This window comes from Chelmon rostratus, chromosome 8 (genome assembly GCF_017976325.1).
Source record: "Chelmon rostratus isolate fCheRos1 chromosome 8, fCheRos1.pri, whole genome shotgun sequence".
Classification (NCBI taxonomy): Eukaryota; Metazoa; Chordata; class Actinopteri; order Chaetodontiformes; family Chaetodontidae; genus Chelmon; species Chelmon rostratus.
The window spans coordinates 19,133,914-19,156,718 of NC_055665.1; the positions used below are offsets into that span (position 1 = coordinate 19,133,914).

The 22,805-nt window shown below is 40.2% G+C and overlaps 2 protein-coding genes across 3 annotated transcripts in view; one reads left to right on the forward strand and one right to left on the reverse strand.

The window, feature by feature from the left end:
• The window catches only part of LOC121610494 (trafficking kinesin-binding protein 1-like), a 49,190-nt gene extending 41,964 nt beyond the window's left edge, over positions 1–7,226 (reverse strand). Inside the window, exon 1 of the mRNA XM_041942633.1 lies at positions 6,776–7,226. The gene's annotated coding sequence lies outside the window, so the exon portion shown is untranslated. The remainder of the gene's footprint in view (positions 1–6,775) is intronic.
• A 2,970-nt stretch (positions 7,227–10,196) lies between these two features.
• ulk4 (unc-51 like kinase 4) overlaps positions 10,197–22,805 on the forward strand; it is a 79,340-nt gene continuing 66,731 nt past the window's right edge. For both annotated transcript variants that reach the window (XM_041942652.1, XM_041942653.1), the window contains exons 1-16: positions 10,197–10,334; positions 10,486–10,585; positions 10,944–11,083; positions 11,165–11,327; positions 11,821–11,922; positions 12,311–12,394; positions 12,598–12,673; positions 13,190–13,336; positions 13,643–13,977; positions 14,213–14,282; positions 14,652–14,718; positions 14,974–15,066; positions 15,355–15,415; positions 15,552–15,772; positions 16,488–16,534; positions 17,166–17,244. In XM_041942652.1, the coding sequence (XP_041798586.1) occupies positions 10,197–10,334; positions 10,486–10,585; positions 10,944–11,083; positions 11,165–11,327; positions 11,821–11,922; positions 12,311–12,394; positions 12,598–12,673; positions 13,190–13,336; positions 13,643–13,977; positions 14,213–14,282; positions 14,652–14,718; positions 14,974–15,066; positions 15,355–15,415; positions 15,552–15,772; positions 16,488–16,534; positions 17,166–17,244 (1,923 nt within the window). The remainder of the gene's footprint in view (positions 10,335–10,485; positions 10,586–10,943; positions 11,084–11,164; positions 11,328–11,820; positions 11,923–12,310; positions 12,395–12,597; positions 12,674–13,189; positions 13,337–13,642; positions 13,978–14,212; positions 14,283–14,651; positions 14,719–14,973; positions 15,067–15,354; positions 15,416–15,551; positions 15,773–16,487; positions 16,535–17,165; positions 17,245–22,805) is intronic.

A 22,805-nucleotide genomic window follows, 5' to 3' on the forward strand; every position in this document is an offset into this window, starting at 1 on the left:
TTTGCAAACATTAGCCCGTCTGGAGTTGGGTACTGTGCCAGTCAATACATCCATTCACAAAGCATGCCTCTGCAGCACTTTTTAGCAGCTGAGTGCTGCGGTTTGTCCTTGCTGGAGGGGGTTTCCTTACTTTCAACAGCTGATCATTTAGAGCACTTTGACATTAGTGTAGTGCTGGTAGTGTGTGTGTGTGTGTGTGTGTGTGTGTGTGTGTGTGTGTGTGTGTCCTGGCTAATGGGATTGAGAAGGACATGCTGATGGATAACTGTTTCAGTGGTTCTCTCTGTGAACACATGCTGTGAGTGACTGGCTATAAGATACAGCTCTAACACAGGAAACTCTGCCTACACCATAAACAACTTCCTCTGATTGTTCTAGGGTTTGGGGATTGATTATTGCTAGGGATCAGGAATCTTCAAGACATATCATAAAATTATATATAAAATTATATACTGTATATGTTCTGTCACCTTTGAGAAAACAGGTGATAGGGGTTAAACATTCCTGCTCAGTCATCAGAAACATTGACACAAACATAAAATGCCTCCATAAAATCTTCTGCCATAAAATCACCACTAATTATAAGCTGACAGAAATCAGGTGAGTAGACACTCCTCAATACTGGTTGCTACTGGGAACTGCAATGTCAACATGATCCTGTGTACAGAAACGTCTTAATCACACAGTAGCCATACAGAAAACAGAAAAGCCCAGAGCGCCAGGTTCTGTTTGATTAGAAGGCAAGAAGCTTTTATTCTCTGTCTCAACTTAATTGGTCACGATCTGACCGGACAGGTTCAGCCTAGGCTCAAACTGTAATTCCCTCTAGCTTGATTGGGTTGAGATTCATTTTATCCCCCATACTTTTCTCCCTAATCAGACTACGTGAAAGTCCCAGAGTCTTGCCTGCAATGTCTGTAAGCTTGCTCTTGGTTCCAGATAGTAACAAAGTAAAATATTGAGTTGAGTAATGGAAAGAAGTGTTGTCTAGTGATAGTATGATAAATATTTGCATTAAAAGCATTCATTGTCAGGGTCTGTTTTACAGCATAACTTTCAGTAAACAGTATCTGTTAAGTAAAACTGTTTTTGTGGATTTAAGAATGCAATTTTTACATCTGAAAACTTCATAGACATTCAAACATCCAACAAAATCTTTGAACGAGCTGTAAATGAAGGTCAGACCAAGCTGAAGCCCATCCTGTCAGCCACTTAATGATAGATGGATCCAATCAATACTCCAATATCCGCTGTTTGGCCAGAGAAAAAAACAGTAACAGTCAGAATTTTTACTCAGGAGCAAAATTAAGATCATTGCGAGATGGAACTTATGAATGAAATTCAGCTGATTAAAGTGCTGAAATGACATAAAAACAGATGCAATGACACAGAAATAAAATAAATACAATTATAAACAAATACAAGGTAGCACAAAAATAAAAGAAAACGTATACACATTCACCATTAATTAGCTGCTTATTAGCACACAAATTAGTAGCATACTGGCTCTTTATCAGTCATTATAAAACACTTATTTATGCTTTATTTGGGGGGTTAGGGTCATTCAGGGTTTGCTTATTAAGATTGCAATTCATGTTAAACAACTTCTTTGCTTGGCGTCCATAAGCAGTAATTAGGAGGTTACCGAGGGAAAACTCAAACTTATTGACCTCGTAGTTGTAGAATATCATACCCAGGATAAACCAATAATAAGTTCTTATAATGACTAATAAAGACTAATATGCTACTAATATTCATGCTGATAGGCAACTGGCCAATGTGTGAAACTTATGCAACACCCAACAACACTCAGTGCTGTTTTCTGAGTTTGAGTAGCACAGCTGTCGTTGGTGTGCAGACTTATGGCTCATGGCAGTGGTGGTCATTGACAGGGAAGAAAATTCAGAGAAAAATTTATCAAAGAAAACCACTGATGTAGAAGAGACTTAGTCGCTTGCTAGTTAGCTGGAAAAACTGTGCCTCACTATCACTTTTCCTGGCTTCAACATTCATGAGAACCTCACTCGCTCATTAACATTCAGCTTACATTGACTGTCTCTAGCAGTACATTCACTTTTTTCCTAACTGATGTTCTACACTTAAAATGGTCTTCTGTGCATGGAGCTCCAGAGGGCCCCTTAAAACACACACACACACACACACACACACACACACACACACACACACACACACACACACACACACACACACACACACACACACACACACATCTACAGAATAACTTGAAGAAGATATGCAGCAGAGAGTAAAATGGGAAAAGGCTTTTTAGGATTTTTTGCTGAAATCTACACAATACATTTATCACATTTTGTACCACTGCAAGGATGTCATGCTGTTGGGTTGCTGATTAATACTCATGGCTCAAGAAATGCTGCCATTTTGGCTGTAAATACTGTTCTCTTCTCAATGAAAGACACAAAAAAAAAAACAAAAAAAACATAAAAATCTTGCCCCTACCCAATTAGCTAGCCTAGCTTACCCCTGGCTATAAAAGTGTATTAGTGATTGTCTCAACTACATTACTACATACTGGCTGTTAGGTGTTCTATTGTTTGGCCACTAGGATCTCACAATAAGCTAATGTAGTTCAAAGACATCAGTGTCACATGTTTCCATTCTTCAGTCAGTGGCAAAGGCTGATAAAAGCTGTAAATTATTTTGTGTACTTTGGTCTTATTTATTAAAGTACTTATCTGTACATTTGTTCAGAACAGTTCTTTTATTACGATTGTTTCATTGTGTTTCCCTGTCACTAATTAGATGTTGTGTGGGCGTGTACAGACTGAGCCTGATTGACATCTCTCTCACAAACACCTCAGCTCCTGCACCCAACTACTAGAGCACTTACAGAGCACACCTGCTCTGTACCACTGAGCTTATCACATCATTAAAGCATGCCTGAATACTTGTAGTCTCAGTGACGTGATTGGCTGATCGTGAGTGAAGACAAAAAGCGTGAAGGAGAAAATCTGTTCCATCCATACGGTGCCCTTTTTCTGCAACTGTCCCTGACATACTCCCTCCATCTACACTCTCCTCATTCATTTCTTAGCCTCTCACAAGGCTAAGAATGGTATCAAACCTCTCATGAGAGGCTTAATACCGTTACTCTACTCACACAGTCTTAGTTCAATTGTCTTCACAGGAAAGAGAGGCAAAGAGGAAGACAAAGAGAGAAGTTAAGGTAAGATGAGTGGAAGGAAGCTGGATTTTAAAGACCAACAAGTCACGTGATCAGTCAAAGGAAGTTGAGACATCCTTTCTGAAATCTTTCAAATCCCTTCATGTAAAGTCAGAGTTGAACACCCCCTGGCTGAAGAGTGATGTGCTTGTGGAAAAAAAAAAAAGAATGGCTTTTGTTTTTGGACTGATGGCTGTTCACAGCTGAATGTGTGACAGCACAGCCTGTTTTAAAGCTTTGCTGGAGAGACTGTCCCCGCTTTCATATCACACCTGGCAGAAAGGAGGAAATCACATCCAGGAAGAGTACAGATGAAGAGGGGGGTGGAGGAAGGGAGAGGTAGAATGATGAGAGAGGTGGAGGGAAGAAAGAGATGAAAGAGGAGTGAGAGATGGAAGAAGAGAGGAAGTAGTGTAAAAAAAAAACAGGTTGTACAGAAACAAGGTCTGCCATATACACTCTGTCATATTCAACAAGACAACAGGAAGGCAGAGAGAAAAACCAAACAACATAGCAGAGAGTGCAGACACTCTTTAACTACAGCTCAGAAAGCCGTACATGGTGTCAGGCTGATCACTCATTCTGCTGGGCCTCAGCAGAGGAGTCTTCCTAAACCTCTCAGCCTTCCGCAGTGTTGATATTACTGTGCAGCCTGGCAGTGAGAAACAGCTACAGTGTATTCAAGCCCTGGGTTTAACTTCTGTTTGTTTTGTTTTACACTTATCTGTTCCATAAATGCGCTTTCCCACACGAGGGAAGAGAAAGACTGGCAAAAGAAACCTTTGAGCAATCACACTGGATAGCTGAAATCTAACATAAGATGCTGTGAGTGACTGCAGTGCTGTATGGGAATTGTCTGGCGCAGTGAGCTCCACCTATGTGGCATTCCTCATACACTGAAGATATGAAAGTTTGTCACGGGTCTGAGTCTGACACACACTTCAGTGTGATTCACACGGACAGTCACATCACCACAGCTCAGTTAAGTGAACTGTGCCTCATCTTCTCATGTCCAAACGGTTTGACTGCATCAAAATTACTAACAGATTTAACAGTATCAGGTCATCTATGACACTGTGTGCTGTATCACACCAAAGGCCATAATTGTGAACCAAATACATCACTATTCTTACTACAACTGCATCCACATTTGTCCAGGCTGTATCATATTCATTTATCTTTAATTCACTCTTGGTTATTTTTTGATCCACATTATATGCTATGAAACATTACAACAGCTACACTATCAGCTGTGTTTGCAAACAGGTTTTGCAGACACAGCTGATGGTTTTTGAGGTTTTGAATCGATTCTTACTTCAGCTTGTGGAATTACTGTGACGGACGTGACAATCTTGAGGACTGTACAAAAGCCACTGTGGCTAAACCTCTTTTGGTGCTGTTGTTGTTACAGCTGGAATAGACGGCCACAGTATCACAGTGCCAATGTGTCAGTCCAGTCCTAGTGTCAGTCGTGATAGACATGCAACAACCAATCCCAAAGGCAACCCAGTGATAAAATCAGACTGAACACACTCACACACGTGCTCACTCTAGCCCTTCTTCTTGCAGTTTGTATTCCGCTACATTTCACTGTCGTACCGTCCAAATGATTTTCTGTGATTTTCAAATGTGGCAGAGATACATTGCGAGCCATAAATCCATAAAGTTTCTCAGCGGTGATAGTGTGTGGTAAACAAGCTTTGAAGTTAATACTGAGAGCGTGGTTTGTACAAAAAAAGCAACCTTTGCCTTTTTTTTCCCTGTCCTTTCAGAGAAACTTCTACCAGTACATAAGGTCATCACTCACTAGCACACTTGCAAGAAAGAGTAGAACATGGCACTCCCTGCCGTCACCTGATCTTTTTTCTTTTTCGAATGTCATGCCAAAATGAATGAATGCATACTGTTTAGTCTTTCAGAGGGAGACTCATTTTGGCTTATTGAAAGGGGTGCTAGGGTTGCAAAGCACTAATATCACACATGTCTAAGTATGATAAGTGATTTACCATATGCCTACAAGCCTTTGAGTGTGTGTGTGTGTGTGTGTGTGTGTGTGTGTGTGTGTTGGGGGGTTGAGACAGAGAGGTCAGACAAGAACAAACACCCCCCGCAGTCCATCTGTCAGTCGTTCTATCAGTCTGACATGCGAGCTACGTGTTCAGGTCCAGCTTCTGGTTGTGCGAACAGTCTCTGTGCTAACAGTGAGGGCCGCCGAGTGTCTGAGCAGTGAGAGGGCACACAGGCCTGCCACAGATCATGTGCTGGTACTTGGCAAAACCAGCTGGAACCTTATTTAGCTTCTCTGGACTAGCCGAGAACCCCTCCTCCTCAGCAGAGTAGCTGAAGTAAAATCACTGACCCCTCAATACCTCTCACACTAAAGGTACGATATTGTGTTGCAGCCTCTTCAACACAATCCACATCTCAGTACAGCTTCACAAGCCTCAGTTTTTTTAGCCTTCAGTTCAAATGAAGGAAATCAATAAAGGTTTTAAGGGTTTTACTTGAATTCACATCACAATTGCATTTAATGAAAATTAAAAACAAATGCCTCAGAACAGTAAACCGATGCATTCCAGTGCACAGAAGTTGGAAAGCCAACTGCTTTCTTTAAAATGAACACTTATATAGAGTGACTTATGTATATGTTTACTGTCGTAACTTTTCACTATGGTGATGATTAGCTAAACTACGTGTCTTAAAAACTTAACTCAAGTTTGATTCATGTAGACAGTAATCCTACTGACTGGCTGGAATAATAATAAACATGTCAGCTGACATAAGGGCTGCAATTTACAACTTTTTCCATTGACAATGATTTGTTCAGTCTATAGAAGTCAGAAAGTGGACAAAAATGTCTATCAGTGTTTCCCAAAGCCCAAGATGACGTCCTCAAATGTTTTGTTTTGTCCACAACCCATAGATTACAGTTTACTGTCTTAGAGGCGTAAAGAAACCGTTCAAGCTGGAACCACAGAATTTCTGATTCATCAACATTATCAAAATAGTTGCCAATGAATTTAATAACTGAGAAGCGATTAATCATTATGGCTCTACTTAACATTAATGGCAAATGTTTGCTCTCAGCCTCTGAGAGGTGTCTTAACAGAAGCAACTGTGTCAGCCTGCTTATGGAGACTGAGGGGCCCTTTAGTCACTTTTAATGAGTGGGGGGGCAGCTTTACTGTGGATGGGATTAGGGCTACCCAGATCTGAAGTCAATCTTATTAAAAGGTGCCCACAAGCTGCAGTGACACTCTCCAGGCTGGTCATTGTCACTTCTGAGTCAGACACACTACTGGAAACTACTTATTAGCCCATTCTCAAGCAAAACCACATGGGCCACCAATTATACAGCTGGGCTGGCAAGTCATCTTACTCAACAGATGGTTGCAACAAGGAAGAAGACACGACTTTCACTGATGGAGGTTAAAAACATCACAGGTGATGTAGTGTGAAGGGTTCGTCGCGTGAGTAACCGTTACAAGTGAGCTACCGCCGCACCTGCTCACTGTCACCATATCATCAAACTTTATGTCTGAAACGTTCACAAACACACAAAAACCGCCTTACCGCTTCAGTGAACAGCGCAGACTCCTCTGAAGACCCAAAATAATCCCGTTTTCTCCGTTTGGCGACTACAGTTTAACACAATTGAGCGGTTCATTCAGCGCGACTCACTCACTAACGATGATGCGGTTGTGTCGAAGTGTGTTTCCCCGTCGATACCGGGTCCTCCTTACCTTAACCTAAACCTAAACTTAATACTAACCCCAACCAGTCGGTTTCTGAGATGCTTAACCGGACCCCAACGTTACCCGTACCCTTAACCAGTTATCTCTGCTACGCCTAACCAGAACCTGACCTAAGCCCTATCCCCAACCACGGAGGGCACCGCTACGTGAAACACTACATGAAGGAGGAGCAGACTTCGACACAACACCGGTGTCAGAATATAAGACACAAAAAGGCGAAAAACAAGACGGGTTAAAGGCGAGTAAGGCAGAGTCAGCCCGGTGCCTGTCCGCCAAACTTTAGCCGCTCGCTTGGTTTCCTGAGCAGAGGCGACTGAACCGCTTGATGGAAACAAAGCTGCTGAGCCGATCAGGGGCAAGGTAGACAAAATATGGAGCCACATCCGGTTTGAGGGATGTCAAAATTAAATGCTTTAATATTATATATCGGACTCCACAGTACTATTTTTAATGGGCTGTTTTGGTACTGTATGTGCTGGTATGTTTCCCACAATATGTATTAAACTGCAAAAATAAATACATTACACTCCATTAGATAAATGCACTACAGAAGATAGTTTGTGAATTCTGCTTGTCTGAGGGTGTAGAAAGGGTGATAATGGAAAACTTAGAAGTGACAAAACCTGAGTTAAATCTGACCACAGTGTCATGCTGACAATGTTCGCCTCCACAAGGCATTTTTATAAAGAACAACCATTGATAAATTGTAAATATCCCACTATAATGTGATGCTGACAAAAAAGCTTTTTAATCATTGCAGATACAATATGTCATTCGGTGATTTGCAAAGTGAACCACTGAATTACAGCTGCCTCACAGGTCAACAGTATTAGACTGGTTAGGTCTCTGGAGTTAAAGGGAAGCTATCACTTTATTTATTTGCTTTTTAATTCTGCTCAATAAAACAACTACATTCTTGATAATCTGAGTAATCTGGCTGTGGTAGCATCACCACACATAAAGAGCTGTCCTTAAGGCAGCAAAATAGTCACCAGTTATTAACACTGGCTACTTTTGAACTTTGTGTTCATTACATTTATTGATGTATTTCTACAATGTTGCAACAATCAGGTGATGGAAAGCATTTTTTCAATTGAATGTATTTCTTACTTTTATTTTGTAGAATAAAATGAGCTCACAGGAAATGGTCCTTCTACGAATTTTATGTAACTTTACAGTTTAGGAAGTTTGAAGTTGTGTGCACTGAGGATTTCCACAGTCGTGCTTTCTCCGTCGATGTGCAGCAACCTAACGTTTACTGTCTTAAATTCTTCTTATATCTACTTGTTTTTACTTAAGGCCTACTTAATTATTTGAACACGTTCTATTGGGGTTGTCCGAGGCCTACATGATTGTGTGAATGGTTTATTTTATAATTGGCAAAAACTTAATTTTTATGGTCACATGTTGATTAATGGTTTCACCAAGTGGTCAAGTTGAAAATGTATATTCTTTCACCTTAACATATTGCTTGGTCAGAAAAAAATACGAGTGGATACGACGTTTTAGGGTGGCTGTTGCTCGATTATAATAGAAAATTCCGACTTCACCACTTTTGGGTCGTTGAACCCGCACATGAGTACAAAATTTCCGACAGTTGCAGACTGCATAAAAACCATTCAGGAGTGTCACGGGTGCCTTGTGTCCTGCTGCCGGTTTCATTCAATGCATGACGTAATTGTCTCTCTGATGGTCTGATTGTGTGTGTGTGTGTGTGTGTGTGTGTGTGTGTGTGTGTGTGTGTGTGTAAGTGAACAATATACCGTACATTTCATGCAGTTGCATTTTGACACTGAAGACACTGATTTTTAGATAGGAATTTTTTTACACTGGCTGTAAAACAAAAAATAAGTAACCAGTTATTAACATGAAGGAAATATGAAAAAGTATATACATGAAGGCAAAAAAAGAGATTCTACGAGCCTCTAAATGTACATAAAACCAGATAGACCAAGCTGTGGGTTTGAAAATGTGTGTATTTTACAAATTGTTGTTGTTGAGACGTGAATTACATTTGTGTAACATACTTTACTAAATATCATTTTAATGGAGATTATTATTGTATTCCATACGTTTCAGCGTGCGCCGTCTGTTGTGTGCACTCTTGTATCATAGCAACACTGGAATATACCATTTGGAGGTGGTCAAGTAAAATCCAATAAAACTCTTTCCATCAACCCGACGATTTTCTTGTGTCGTGTTGTGTGCGAATATTATACAAAAAGAAACACACTTCTTTTCACACACGTAATGACTTTTGTGAATAGATTTAGTTGCATTTATTTCTGAAGAATTCCAGACTTCCCTCTTCCAGACAGAATTACGTGGTCCGTCACACTTCCGCCATCAAACAGCGGGTCGTTGAAGAGACAAGTTCTAAAATACTTTGATAGTAAGGGTGAGGAAGCGCAAATGTATTATTGACTAACTTTTTTGTGGCCGTGTGTGTAGCTTTGTGTAGTTTTCGTGTAATTACGTTACTTTTTAGGTGTTGCAGTTAATTTCTGCCCTTTTTCATGCGAACAAACTGCCTTTGCTTCTGAAAAGACGATAACGTTACAGACGTTACAAGCCAACCTTTAGCCTCAACTGACAGTTGAAGGTAACGGTAAATGTTATTTACCACCTAGAAGCTGACTAATGTTATCGAGGTTATTTCAAACATGCTCATTTAATCTAACTATCTAAGCTACGTGTTCTATCTAGTTCGCAGAAAGTCCAAACTCTTTCAGGACAGGTTGAACCCTCCATCTGGGTTAATTAGGCGTAATTGTAATCATCTGATTATATTTACAGGAAGCCATTTCATATAGTAACTTAGTTGTGCAAAAAATATAAGCCATGTTAAATGTTAAATGACACTATCTTCAAATGTAGCCCCGTGTTATTATTATTATTATTATTGTTATTTTATTTAAGGCAGATGTTGGCCAATGTCAAAGCATGTAAGCAACAGCTTGAAAATATTTCAGTTTATGGTGATTTAATAACTACATGGTCTATAATTCTTACCAACATATTTCAAATATCATGTATCCTGCCGGAGTGGATGACATTACAGCGAATCCACAACATTTATGATAAAGCTGAGGTCATACAATACTGCATGTGCGGTTTTATGTCTGATATTTCTCTGCTTGTTTTCCTCATTAAAGGCAAACCCTGCTCTCAATCTCTCTCTTTTTCTTGTAATGTTTAATGAGTCTAACTTTAGGTCTGTCCTTTCTTCTCCACAGAGGATGGAGAACTTCATCCTGTATGAGGAGCTTGGGGCAGGCAGTAGCTCTGTTGTCTACAAAGGAAGAAAGAAGGGCAATCTCAACTATGTAGCCATCATCTGCACAGACAAAGCTAAGAGGCCTGACGTCACTAACCATGTGCGATAGTGCATTAAGCTGTATTAAGTATAAAGACGTGTTACATTTTCTGCCAAACAGTCCTGAGATCATGGGGACATACTGCCTGTGAATAATATAAAGAATACCTGCTATCCAAATTTATTGATGTCTTGTATCTGTCCCTTGTAAGGTACGTCTCAGCCATGATCTGGATCATCCGAACATAGTATGTTTCTATGAGTGGTATGAGACCAGTAGCCACCTCTGGTTGGTAGTGGAGCTCTGTACAGGTCAGTTATTATATCTGGCACTCTTGATAAGCATTCATGCACCATTAGATGTAATAACTTGCTGCTGTTTTTTGGCCACCCGAACATGTGGCATGAGAAATGAATCTTACAGCACCTTCAAAGTGATGTGATTTCACAAATAGTAAATACCCTTATATTCTGGTTTATTTGGTTCATTGCAGATATTCACTTTCAATTCTACATTGATTGTAAACTGCTATATATTATTTTTTTACACAGAATGGATTGTTTTTTTTTTTAAACAATCCAACACATGTCAGGCACTGTCTAAGTTCCTGCATCTCTCTCATACTTGCTCTCCTGTCGTTTTTATTCACTGCCTCTGTCCATCTATCAGGTGGTTCCCTGGAGTCTGTAGTTAGCCAAGATGGATGTCTCCCAGAAGATGTGGTGAGGAGATTTGGATGGGACTTGGTCAAAGGACTGAAACACATCCATGAATCAGGAATCATTTTCTCTGACTTGACCCCTGCTAAGGTTTGCATTCACATTCACACGTATGTGGGACTAACAGTATAAGAGTACAGTACAGTAACTCCCCTTTTGTTGTTTCCACAGATCTTACTGGATGGCAGTGGCATTCTGAAGTTTGGTAACTTCTGTATATCCAAGGCAGAGGGTGAGACACTGGAGGATTTCTTTACCCTACTCTCTACAACTGAGGAGGCAGGGGAAGGAAATAACAAGGAGAACTTTGACAACATGAGGAAAAGGTTACAAGGTGATTTTTATTTTTCTTTACAATGTGTTTGTTCTATATACATTGCATTGTTGATTGATGGACAGGGTAACCGGTGGATTAACCATGAAGAGTCCATACATGTGCTGTGTGTTGGGACACAGCTTATATATGCTGAGGGAATCTCATTAGCAGCTGGAGAGCATGTGAACCAGCAAGCAGGGCTTTCAGCTGACATGTTGATCATATCAGAGACATGTTATGCATTGTGGGGAAATTGTGCTGTATATTAACTAAATCTAAAGAAGTTCACTTTTTAACAGTAATTTAAAACATTAGTTTAACATTGTCCAACATATTTACTGTTCTTCACAATTTATCACATAATGACCAACATGAATATGAAAGCTAAAAAAAATGTACTGTTGACTAAAACTCAACATCAAAACCTCTTTTGTTCACGATTAGATGCTTATCTTCTTTTACTGTTTTTGTCTTTCCTAATTACTGCGTGGATATGCATAAACATTTTCAGGTTGTCCAACCTACAGTGCTCCAGAGGTTTTGCAGGGATCCGAGACCAATATGAGCTCTGATCTCTGGGCTCTGGGTTGTATGCTCTACTACATGTACACTGGTACTCGCGTGTGAACACACACACACACACACACACACGTACACACACACACACACACTGACACAAGCATACACTGAATAGGGTTAAAATTATGTTTTTTTCCTATTTCTTTCTCTGTTGTGCTATGTTGGGTACCTGTAATTAATGATGATTTCGATGATGGTAATGATAATGAACAGGACTGAAAAGTTTTTTAGAAAAAAACGTGTAATTATCGAGGCACAGCAATGATGAAAAGAAAATCTGAAAAACTGAACTGCAAAGAAGGCGGAACAGTACAGCAGTTGATAAGCAATAAGACACTAGCCATGACCTCAACATACAGTTGCACTGTTTTATACTGTACAGTGCTGTAAACCTAAAGCCAAACTTTTCTTTCATTTCCAAGGTAAACCTCCATTCCATTCTGAGAATTACACTGAACTGAAAGAAACAATTTTACACCAGGAGCCACCACCTCCCAGACAGACAGGTAATACACACTCTGTTGCATACAAACACACAGATGTGATGTTTGACATGAATATTTTTGTTGCAGATTAACAATAGAAATGTTTGCAGCTTTATGATGCCTCATTAAGGGCAACTTTCCCTTGCATGTTGCTGTTAATGAGTAGTTGTTTTTTTTTGTTTGTTTGTTAATTAATCAGTTATCTTCGGTGTTGTTTGTTACAGTGTTTTCATCCACTCCTCCCAGTGAGGACTTCCAGAATCTTCTGAAAGGGTTGCTCAACAAAAACCCAGATAAGAGGTCAGGTTCATAAGACACACAGGTGCTGCACACGCTCTATTCTACTAATGCTGTTACTGGTATCATCATAACATTTATCTGGGTGTACATTCTGTGGTAGATTACAGTTTCATTCGGTTCCAATGACAATACAATGTTCACACTTTAAATTTGAAATTATAGGGAGCAAGTTGGAGTTTCTTGCTCAACTGTCCCCAAGGTAGCAACATATATCGTCTTAACATCACTATGCTGCTGATGCTGTTGTTGTGTATTATTTATGTTTCCCAGTCCAGTTGGTTAAATGTTCATGAACACATTTATTTATTTATTATCTTGCACTTCACCATAAAAAGAGGTTTCATTAATAGAGCAAGTGTAGTTGTTACAAATGGACAGTAAGAGAGAATCTTAGGCCGTGAAATTTACTAAACTTCAAAGCTGAATTACTTTAGACTGCTGCTTTTTATTACATGTTGAATTAAGTGTCATGTTTCTGTGTCCTAATGTTTAGTTTTCTTGTTTTTTGTTCTTAAGGATGGACTGGCCGGAGTTGCTGGACCACCCTTTCTGGACACAAATACTAAAGGAGGAAGAGGATGCAGAAGAGGGAGATGAGGAGGATGAAGAAGGGCATCAGGAGGAGATAAATGGCTCTGAGCGGATTGGCTCAGCTAACTTGAGGTATGTTGATATATTATTATTTCTGTACAGCTCCTACAGCTTCTAGATACATTATGTTTTATTACATACACCTTTGTGAAAGAGTGGAAATGTACACATTAATGTTAGGTGTAGGTGTCATTCAAGCCCAGCGTAGCCTGTTAATCCACCGGCAGAGGTCAGAAAGTTTCAAAATACATTTCAACAGCACAACAAGGTGCCTGCAGTATCACCATAAAGTTTAATCAAAGCAGTTGATATGCTGATTTTTTTTATTTTTTCCCTCAGTTGAATAGTTTGTTTTGAGGCATGTTTTTTCCTCCACAGACACGAAAGGATCCCTGGCCCCTTCTCTGCAGGGCAGGAAGACGAGCCTCCCAACAACCACTCGGCCATCACTACGCCAGCCCATAGAATTCCTAAGACACTAACCTCATCACAGACAACTGCAGCAACTCGCAGACCCCTTGATAGTCGCACTGACTGCCAACAAGCTGTCAGACACACAACTATTGGAGCCTTAAGGAACAGCCAAGGCTTGGATAGAGAGTTGGGAAAGGAGAGAGGAGGAGGAGGGAGAGAGGCAAAGACAGAAGATGATCCCAAGCCAACTGAGGCCCAGTTGTTACACACACTGCAGCCCAATAAGTCATTCACACTAGGTAACTCTCTGATGTCTGATATCATAACGGTTGTATGAACATGGCTGTAGGAACCTGATTTTCTAGATAAGCCAAATTTGGTCCATCCTGTTGTTTTAGCCTCAGCAGCAAACATTTGGATTTTCCACTGTTTCACTGTTAACCCTGTTTAAAATACTGACATGTGTCTCAGACATATGTGTTGTGATGTACCCTCTGAAATCTGATTTAGTATGTTGTTTGCTTCCTCCTCCAGATAACATGTCAGAGCTCAGGCCAAAGAGTGGTGTGGATGAGGACAACACTGAAGCCATTTTTCTGCTCAGGTATTGAGTTCAGTTGATCCACCAGTCCACCTGTTTTGCCAGGGACATACCTGTTAAACCTGGGTTGTACCCAGTAAGTTAATTGATAGCCTCAATTTCTCTTGTGAAGAATGTGAATCTCAAAAGTGTTAAAATATTTTAAGTTGTACTCCATCCAAACTCTTGTCTTGGACACACAACCTCTACAAAACTCTATGGGAAAGTACACAGTACAATATAGTACATGAAGTGTCATTTTAGAATGAGTGGCCTCAGTGGCTCTGCCAGTTAAGCTACAGAGGGTCAGCCGCATGCCATACAGTATATCTAACTGTTAGCCATAAGCAACTAGCAGTATATTTTAATATTCTCTCCCTGTTGTTTTTCTAGCTCCTGTGCCAACTCAAGGAGAGGCTGCAGTATCTCAGATCGTTTGAACCAGACGTCTGCATCTCAGGTTACTGCCACCAAACACTGTGAAAACATGTCAACAGCAGAGAAGAGTGGTTCATGATAATTACATAGCATGAGTAACTGGTAAATTGGCAACTTAGTTACCATGCCTAAACCAAATAATGCTACTGCTATTTTTATTCCTACTAAGGACTTAAAGATGTTCACTTACATATTCACTGAAACTGCTGGTAGATATTTAAATACTAAGTAAACAATACTAAATATCTCTTCTGCTCTCCTCTCATTCCTCTCCCAGGCCAGTACTGGTACTGACATCTTATCCTGTGTGAAAGCTATTCTCCATACTGACTCTGATCTGACTGTCACCCCAATCATGGACAACCCAAAGGTACAGACATGCAATTTTATCGAACACAGGCTATTTCAGGTTTCAGGGTGTTTTCAGATGCTTAAAATGCAGCTATTAAACTATGATCAGTAGCAAGTGTCCTTGCGAGGAGCATTTCCAACTATCCATGTTTCATTACTCATTGCTCCATTGAAAATGCTTGCAAACTGAATTCAGTGACACGTGGTTACTAGGTAGTGAGGAATATATCAGCATGGGAATTGTGATATGAAGATCAGACGGCTCATACTGAGGCTCACTGTGTGGCTTTCTTTTTCTATTTACCAGATTCTTAAGAGTCCTCCAGTGCGATATGATCCCAAAACCCTTTGTGTACCAGCATATTCAGGTATGGTACATTTGTTTTTCGAGTCAGTGTCAAATGAGCTCTTATCAGTGTCCTGCAGAAAGTATAGATGATCAATGAAGTGTACGGCCATTGGTCCCATTCTGCCTTGTGGCTGACTTTTTCTCCTCTCCTCCAGTTGAGAAACTGCAGTCCCTGCGTGATGAAGAGTGGACTGTCTTCCTCTTACAGCTCTGTTCATCCCTTGGAGAACAGAACTACTCAGCTCCTCTGTCCTCCTCCTCCACTCCTACTCCTCCTCTCTCCACAGCTGTTCGATCCAGACTGAACCTGCTGTGCTACCTCAGCTGTGTGGTTGGACATAAAGTTATTGCTAACAGGCTGATTAACTCAACAATGGTAGGAAAGCATGTATTTACTTAGGATCCATGTTGAAGTATTGTTGCATTACTATTGACTGAGTTTAACAAGATCATTTTGCAGTTATGGGTCATATTTTAGACCTCGGTACCTCAAGTCCTTGCTCTCAGCTGAGAGGAGTTGGGGTTGTAAAATGTCCTATTTTTTCCTTTTGTGTTTTTGTAAGCACATAAAATATATAAGTTATCTACACATTTTCGAGCCATTTGATTCCACCTATCAGCAAAGAGCTCCACAAGGAAGAGTAACATGTGTGATGTTCCTTCTATTGCTCCCAGCTAGTCATTAGTCAAGCGGGGGTCATTAGTGCAGTGACAAGGACAGAGTCTAATAGAATTATTCAGGGCAAAAAAAGGATTTGTCTTTCCTCTGACTTTGAACATGAAATACCTAAGCACATACATATTTTCCAAAATACACACAAAAAACATATGGACGTGGTATGGATAATAAATGGATGTAATTCACTTTCAAGACATATGGCGTCCATTCAGTAATCAGTTTTATTTAGCCATCAAACCTTCAATTGTTGTGTTCACAAACATAGCAAATTTGAACAAGCCCATTAAAAGTCGTGAAGAATCTAAAATCCATGTTTTGCTGTGATATATTTTCTTACAGACTAGGTTCTAAATCTTGTTTGTTTTTCTTTGTTCTCTGTCTCTCTCTGTCTTTCTAATCTCCCTCCATTCAGCTTCCAGTATTGACCCAGCAATTACGACAAGCTCCTAACTGGGATGTGTGAGTACATTATGCATGTACTGTATTCTCTCTGTAAATCAGGGAACATGACTGTGTGACTTTAAATTTGCCAGAATGTTGGATAAGGATTCACTAGTGATATAAAGTAAAATACCAACTAAAATAATCATTGGTGGAGCTGAACTACAAGCTGTTGAGACTCAGGTACCCAAAATGCAAGTAATGTGGCAGAACTTAACTTCGATAGAAAGGTTGCTGGCTGAAAACACACTTGGATGTAGCAGTCACTTGGATGTTTGTTACTTTGGCTGCACCAAAGTAACAAACATCAGGGCCAGACAGGCATATTAGGAGTCGTCCTCGCTGGCTTTCCTCTCTCTTCCTCTTTCTCCCTCTTTCTTTTGCAGTTCTTACAAACTGTGTTTCCAAGTTACTGCTATTATTGTAACATTAAACACAGCAAGGTATAAAGCTACAAAATGTGGGTGTTTACAAAGTTCTTGTGCTCTCTGTATTTTTTTGGAGTTTACAAGCATGAGGCATGGACTGGAAACTGATATCCTCCTTTTCGTAACTACACTTTTATCTGGACCAGTTTTAGAATTTTAGTTCTTGAAATTTTTGCATAATCAAACACACACATTTTTTTATTTAAATGAATTTTTTTCAGACGGAGCAGAGTTCTCAGAGTGATGGGTCTACTTGCTCTGCACTGCACTGAACTCGAAGAGGAAAGTCCTGTTTCTGAGGTCTGCAGCACACATACATGCACACAAACACACACACTCACACATTTACACAGTTGGGTTTTCATCATTTTAGAGGGTTTTAATTTGACTTAGATTAAGTTCCTGGAGACCCTAACCCTAACCATAACCTCTACTTGCCAAAGCCTAACCCTTAACCCAACCTAAGCCTAACTAAATGATTTACATTATGGGGGCTTTCGTTATTTCAGTGTGACTTTGTAAACAGATTTATTACCTCACAGCATGAATAATAGACAATCACATGCACAAAAAATGTTGTCATGTAAATGGAAATCTACTGATTCCACCGCAAGCACACCTTTAGTGTTGAATTTTGCAAGCACTAGGATTAAAGTATATGTCTGTTTATTTAGCCTTTAGTGGCTAGTACAGCAGCAACACTGGCACTGAAGAAAAGGCCAAAGAAATCACTCAAATCCATTGTCATTTGTACTCCAAAACATGGTAAATGGTCAAAGACATGTTAAAGTGTTCAATAACAAACAATAGGGGAATTCCCAACTTTTTAAGGTGCCAATTTTCACCAGGAGGTGGCAGTACATACCAGCTGGAGATCTCAATGTGTGTATAACAGAAAGTAGGAATACTTGTTTATGTTTAAGAACGTACATAAACCATAAGAATAATGAGTACAGCACTGCGTACAGTATGTATAGTTGTTTCTTTACATAGAGTAATCTTGCTGTGCACATTTGTGATTTTTGTCATTTTATAGTTGTGTAATGTTTGTTTGGATATTATCCCAGTTTGCATTTGTTTAGGGGTGTAAACAAACGTCCATAAAACGTCTAGCTCAACATGAAGGGGAAAATCTGATGTGAGAAGATGTGGATGGGAACACATCTTCTGTTCTCTATAACTTTATGGTAGTAGTATATGCCAGCAGGTGGCATTACACACCTACAGACAGAAGTCTGTCATTAACCTCAGAAATACTAAACACACTACAGTCTCTTCCTGCCCCTCTCCTTAGCTCTCTCTCTCTCTCTCTTACACACACACACACACACACACACACAAATCAACGGACAAGATCTTACTGGCTTTTAATAGGTTGTTTGGTGTTTAGACAGTACGTCGCTCATAAATGTTTGTTCCATTTTACAGTTTGGTAAAATGGGCTGTAATAGCTTCCACTTTCTGATCAAACATTTTAGAGTAGTATGAGTTACAATGGTTTCACTCTTACCATAATCACAGACTAATGAATTGTGCTTTGATTTTATAGGTTTTGTGTTTGTCCTTTCTTACGTGACCTTTAATTGTAAACTATGTAATAGTAACAATGTCACCATAGTGGACTTTTTTGTCATAGTTGCAGTAATGATGCAAGTGAAACTTCTGTATAAATATACAAATAATTGGCTGCCTAATGCAATCCAATAGCCAAGTCCATTTTATTTATATAGCCAAGAATCACAAATCCTAAATTTGCCTCAAGGGCCTTTACAATCAGTGCAGCATACGACACACTCTGTCCTTAGATCCTCTGCTCAGATGAGGAAAAACTCCCCGAAGAAACCCTCAGGAACTGAGGAATTCCTCTCTTACTCCTCAGTAGAGTGATTTCTGATTCCTCTTTCAAGACAGACAGACAGAATAGATGTTGTGCATTCAGAAAAGACCAAAATTACAGTACTGACAGTCAGGATGACAAAATTATAGATTGTACGCATGAAGAAGAGAGAGGTGTTGATTCAACTTTCTGATCATTTTGGGGGCTGTAGTTTGTGTCACTGTTGCATTGTATCACATTATAGAGAGAGGTGATTCTGTTATTTAGCCTACCTTCATTGATATGAATAGGGTAGACAAAATGATAAATGATAGACACACTTGTCTGTATAACACAATTCAATAACCAAAAACTGCAGCCTGCAAAATGACCAGACATTTAAATCAACAGCTCTCTAAAACAGTTTCAAGAAAAGCTGCACATTATAACCTTCATGAAGGAAGGAATTAATGCAGGACTGTTGTATTAGACTGCATTAGCTATGTGTAACTAATAAACTGGCAACTATGTGTATGTAGCTGCGACAGTGTAATACCCATGATCATATTAAAGACAGTGCTGTAAGGTAATAAGACACACTTGTCTACACACACACATTTTCTTAGACAGAGACACACAGGCACTCCAGACACTTTACAGAGACCCCTCACAGCACACACATGCGCACACACACATTCAAAGAGTGGTGCTGAACTAATTCAACGTAAAAGCAGTTTTGTATGGAGGTGAGATCTGGAGCCTCTCTCCCACATTTGATCCTTTCATCCTGAACAGAACTAAACACCTTTTTCCTGTCTTTTTTCTCCTTTTTTCTCTTCGTCTGCTCGATCACGTCTATTTATTCTGAATGAAATCCATTCCGGCTAGAGTACCTCTGATCCCACATCCGCTCCCTTTCCTGGTTTGTCTTTTTCTTTTCTCATTCTCCACTTGTTCTGACACTTCACTGCTGCTGAGTCGTCACGGCGATTTACAAAATGGCCGACTATGGCATAGCAGTGTTTTTTCGGTGCGCTTGTTGTTAAAGACAAATGGCGGAACATTTTTTCCGCTACCCTCCTTGCCTCCCTGCAGCTACCGTAGGATGACAAATTGTTAAAAAAAGGACAGAGCTGTACGTTTGTGCCTGTGTGTCTTTGTGTGTCTGTCTATTTGTGTCTATGACCAAGTGTGTGTCCATCTATAGACTCAGCAGGGGTTCTCTGTGTGTGTTCGAGTGTGTGTGTGTGTGTGTGTGTGTGTTTGTAAGCGTGCATGGGCTTCTTTGAGATATGTTTGTGTGTGCACTCAGCAGGGGTCCTGTGTATGTAGTTTTCTGTTTTTCTGTGTTGTTCTGTTTCCCTATTTGTGTGTATGTGTGTGTGCTTGCAGATGCTCTGTTTGTGTGTGTTTTTGTGTTATAGTGATTTTAACAGATGACCAATAAAATAGCACATACTTGCATTTTTCTGTGTGTGTGTGTGTGTGTGTGTGTGCGCGCGTGCGTGCGTGCGTGTGTGTTCTCTCAGCAGGGGTTCTCCTGCTGCAGTCCTGCTGATTGGAGTGTCAGGGCTGGGCTTAGTTACCATGGTAACTGCTATATGCTTAGATCACCCCCCCAACACACAAACACGCACTTCTGTCTGTCTCTGTCTCTCTTTCTGTCCTACTCTGTCTGTCCATCTGCTTTCTCTTGTCCTCCAGTCTTTGTCCCTCGCTCTCTCGCTGTCTGTGTCTCTCTCCTCGAATAGAATTAATTGAGAATACATTTTTCTGGGTATGCGTATGCGATGCTTTCAAAACCAAGTAGATATGATTTTCCCCTTCACTTATCACCACTTCTAAAGTTTTCTGTGGCTTTTACAGCGGTTTAGCCGGTAAAGCTTCCACTGTGCAGGGTGTTTCATGGGGATATGGAGTCTAAACACATTCTTAAAGCTCACAGCAATGTTGAGGAACACACATTCAGAGGCCATTGGCTCCAGTAAGACACTACTGGAAGCATTTGTGAATAGCTCTTGCATGGAAAAGATCAGAGTTTGAATCAGTTGAGTTGTGTAAAAAATTGACTTTTAATGAATTTTGATAAATACCATTTAAAACCTCCAATACAGTGTAGGTTCATTTACTTATAGTCAAAAAGAATATATGGCAGTATCGTTTCCTGGAGGGAGAGATCTGGTAAAGATATTCTCAGAGCCTGCTCTAATCCAGGTCCAACATCTCATAGATTAGATGTTTGATTGATTAATCAAGCTGTTTTAATACAATACATTCTTTGTATATCTAAGTCATGCATTTGTTGTCTTGTTTTACATTTAACATATAGTAGCCCTCATCCGCCATCGCACTTTAACATAACAACATATTTCCATAACATATTTACATTTTGTAGCTGTCAATCTCAAGACATTTCAGTGAAAAGTTAGCATGTAAATTTATAAAGTTTAGCAAATTTAGGTGGAAAGCTGGGTGCTTGAAGATAAGAGGGTTACCTCTGACTGCAGTGCTGCACTACTGCTTTATACGCCAGTCTCTACTTTCACCTCAGCAGAGACAAGCCTCGTATTAGCTGTAAAGTCATGTGCAGTTCGTCTTTATAGGACAGATTATCCACCAGCCTGCTTTTTCTATTCTTTCTTGCGTGTAGACATTAACTATTCATGCTATATATATATATATATGTTGTGTGAAAAACTTCAGTGTGTCTTTGTTGGGATGTCCTTTTATTCACTGCGGCATTATATGAGTGTTGTTTATGGATGGTAATTAAGTGCACATTTTCTTATGTGCATTCATGTGCATTATCTGAGGGAATGTTGATGCTGAGATAATGATAATGTGTTCTGGATGTGTGTGTGTGTGCTTGTGCGTGTTTGTGTTTATGTTTGCTTTTCCGCTCCGGCTCGTTGCACACTGGTGCATTTCAGCACCCTCTGCCTGAGAGCAGCTGCGTGACCAGTTTTAAACACAAAATCTCAGCTCCCCACTCAGCCATTTGTGTTATTAGTGGGTTCAGCTCAGGAAGGGAGTGAGAGAGAAGAACGCATAGCACTAATGTGAGAAGAGGCAGAAAACCAAGTGTTTTTAGAGCACGCATCAGTCACAGACTGTGTTAATAGCAACACACCACGGTATGAGTTTATAGTTTATGTATAAATAACTTTAGATAAGGTCAGCTAAAACATATTGGCTTCTGTCCTAGTCTCAAAGTGTACTCGCAATAATGATCAGACCTACTCAGGATTCCAGTGGCAAACTGATACAATACCATGCTCATCGATGGCTCAGCATGAGGGTACAGCACGGTTCTTGGGCAAAAATAAAAGGAGAGAATAATTCTTCTGGGAAAGGGGAAGATATGTTGAGAGAGAACATGACAAACAGACTGTTACCACTTTTCACCCTACAACGAGAAAGAGAGGCAGGAGGTGAGAGACAAGCAAGTGAGTGTGACAGAGAGATGTGTTTGTCGGGGGGGTGAGAGATTACGTGATACACACATAGAGGACATTTCAAAGTAGAGCAGAAAGAGAGAAGACAGAAGGAGTGAAGAAAACAATAGAGGAAGGAGTTGGCATGGCAAACAGAGATGGAAGAAGAAAAAGTGGAGAAGAGAGGGAGAGATAGAGGAGTGAGGCAGAACTTGCATCAGATCACAGAGGGGGAAGCTGGCAGTAATGCTAATGCCAGAAAGCAGCCAGCCAGCAAGGCTGTCTCTGCATATACTTAAGTGTGTGTGTGTGTGTGTGTGTGTGTGTGTGTGTGTGTGTGTGCACGCATGTGTGTGGTTGCGTGCACGTGTGAGCCTGGTGTGCGTTTCTTACAAGTTGATTGCAGGAATGTATGTACCTAGTTATGCGTGTGCATAAACTTAATGCTCTAAATGCAGTGCATGTGTGTACATTGATATGTGTGTTCCCCTTACCGTGTGTTTTGATGTGTCTCTGCATTTTAGTGTTTTTTTTTACCGAGATTGTTGTGGCTCACTCTCTTTCCTGTTTTGTCTTTTGGTCTTGACTGGCCAGGTCAGCCACCTGATTTT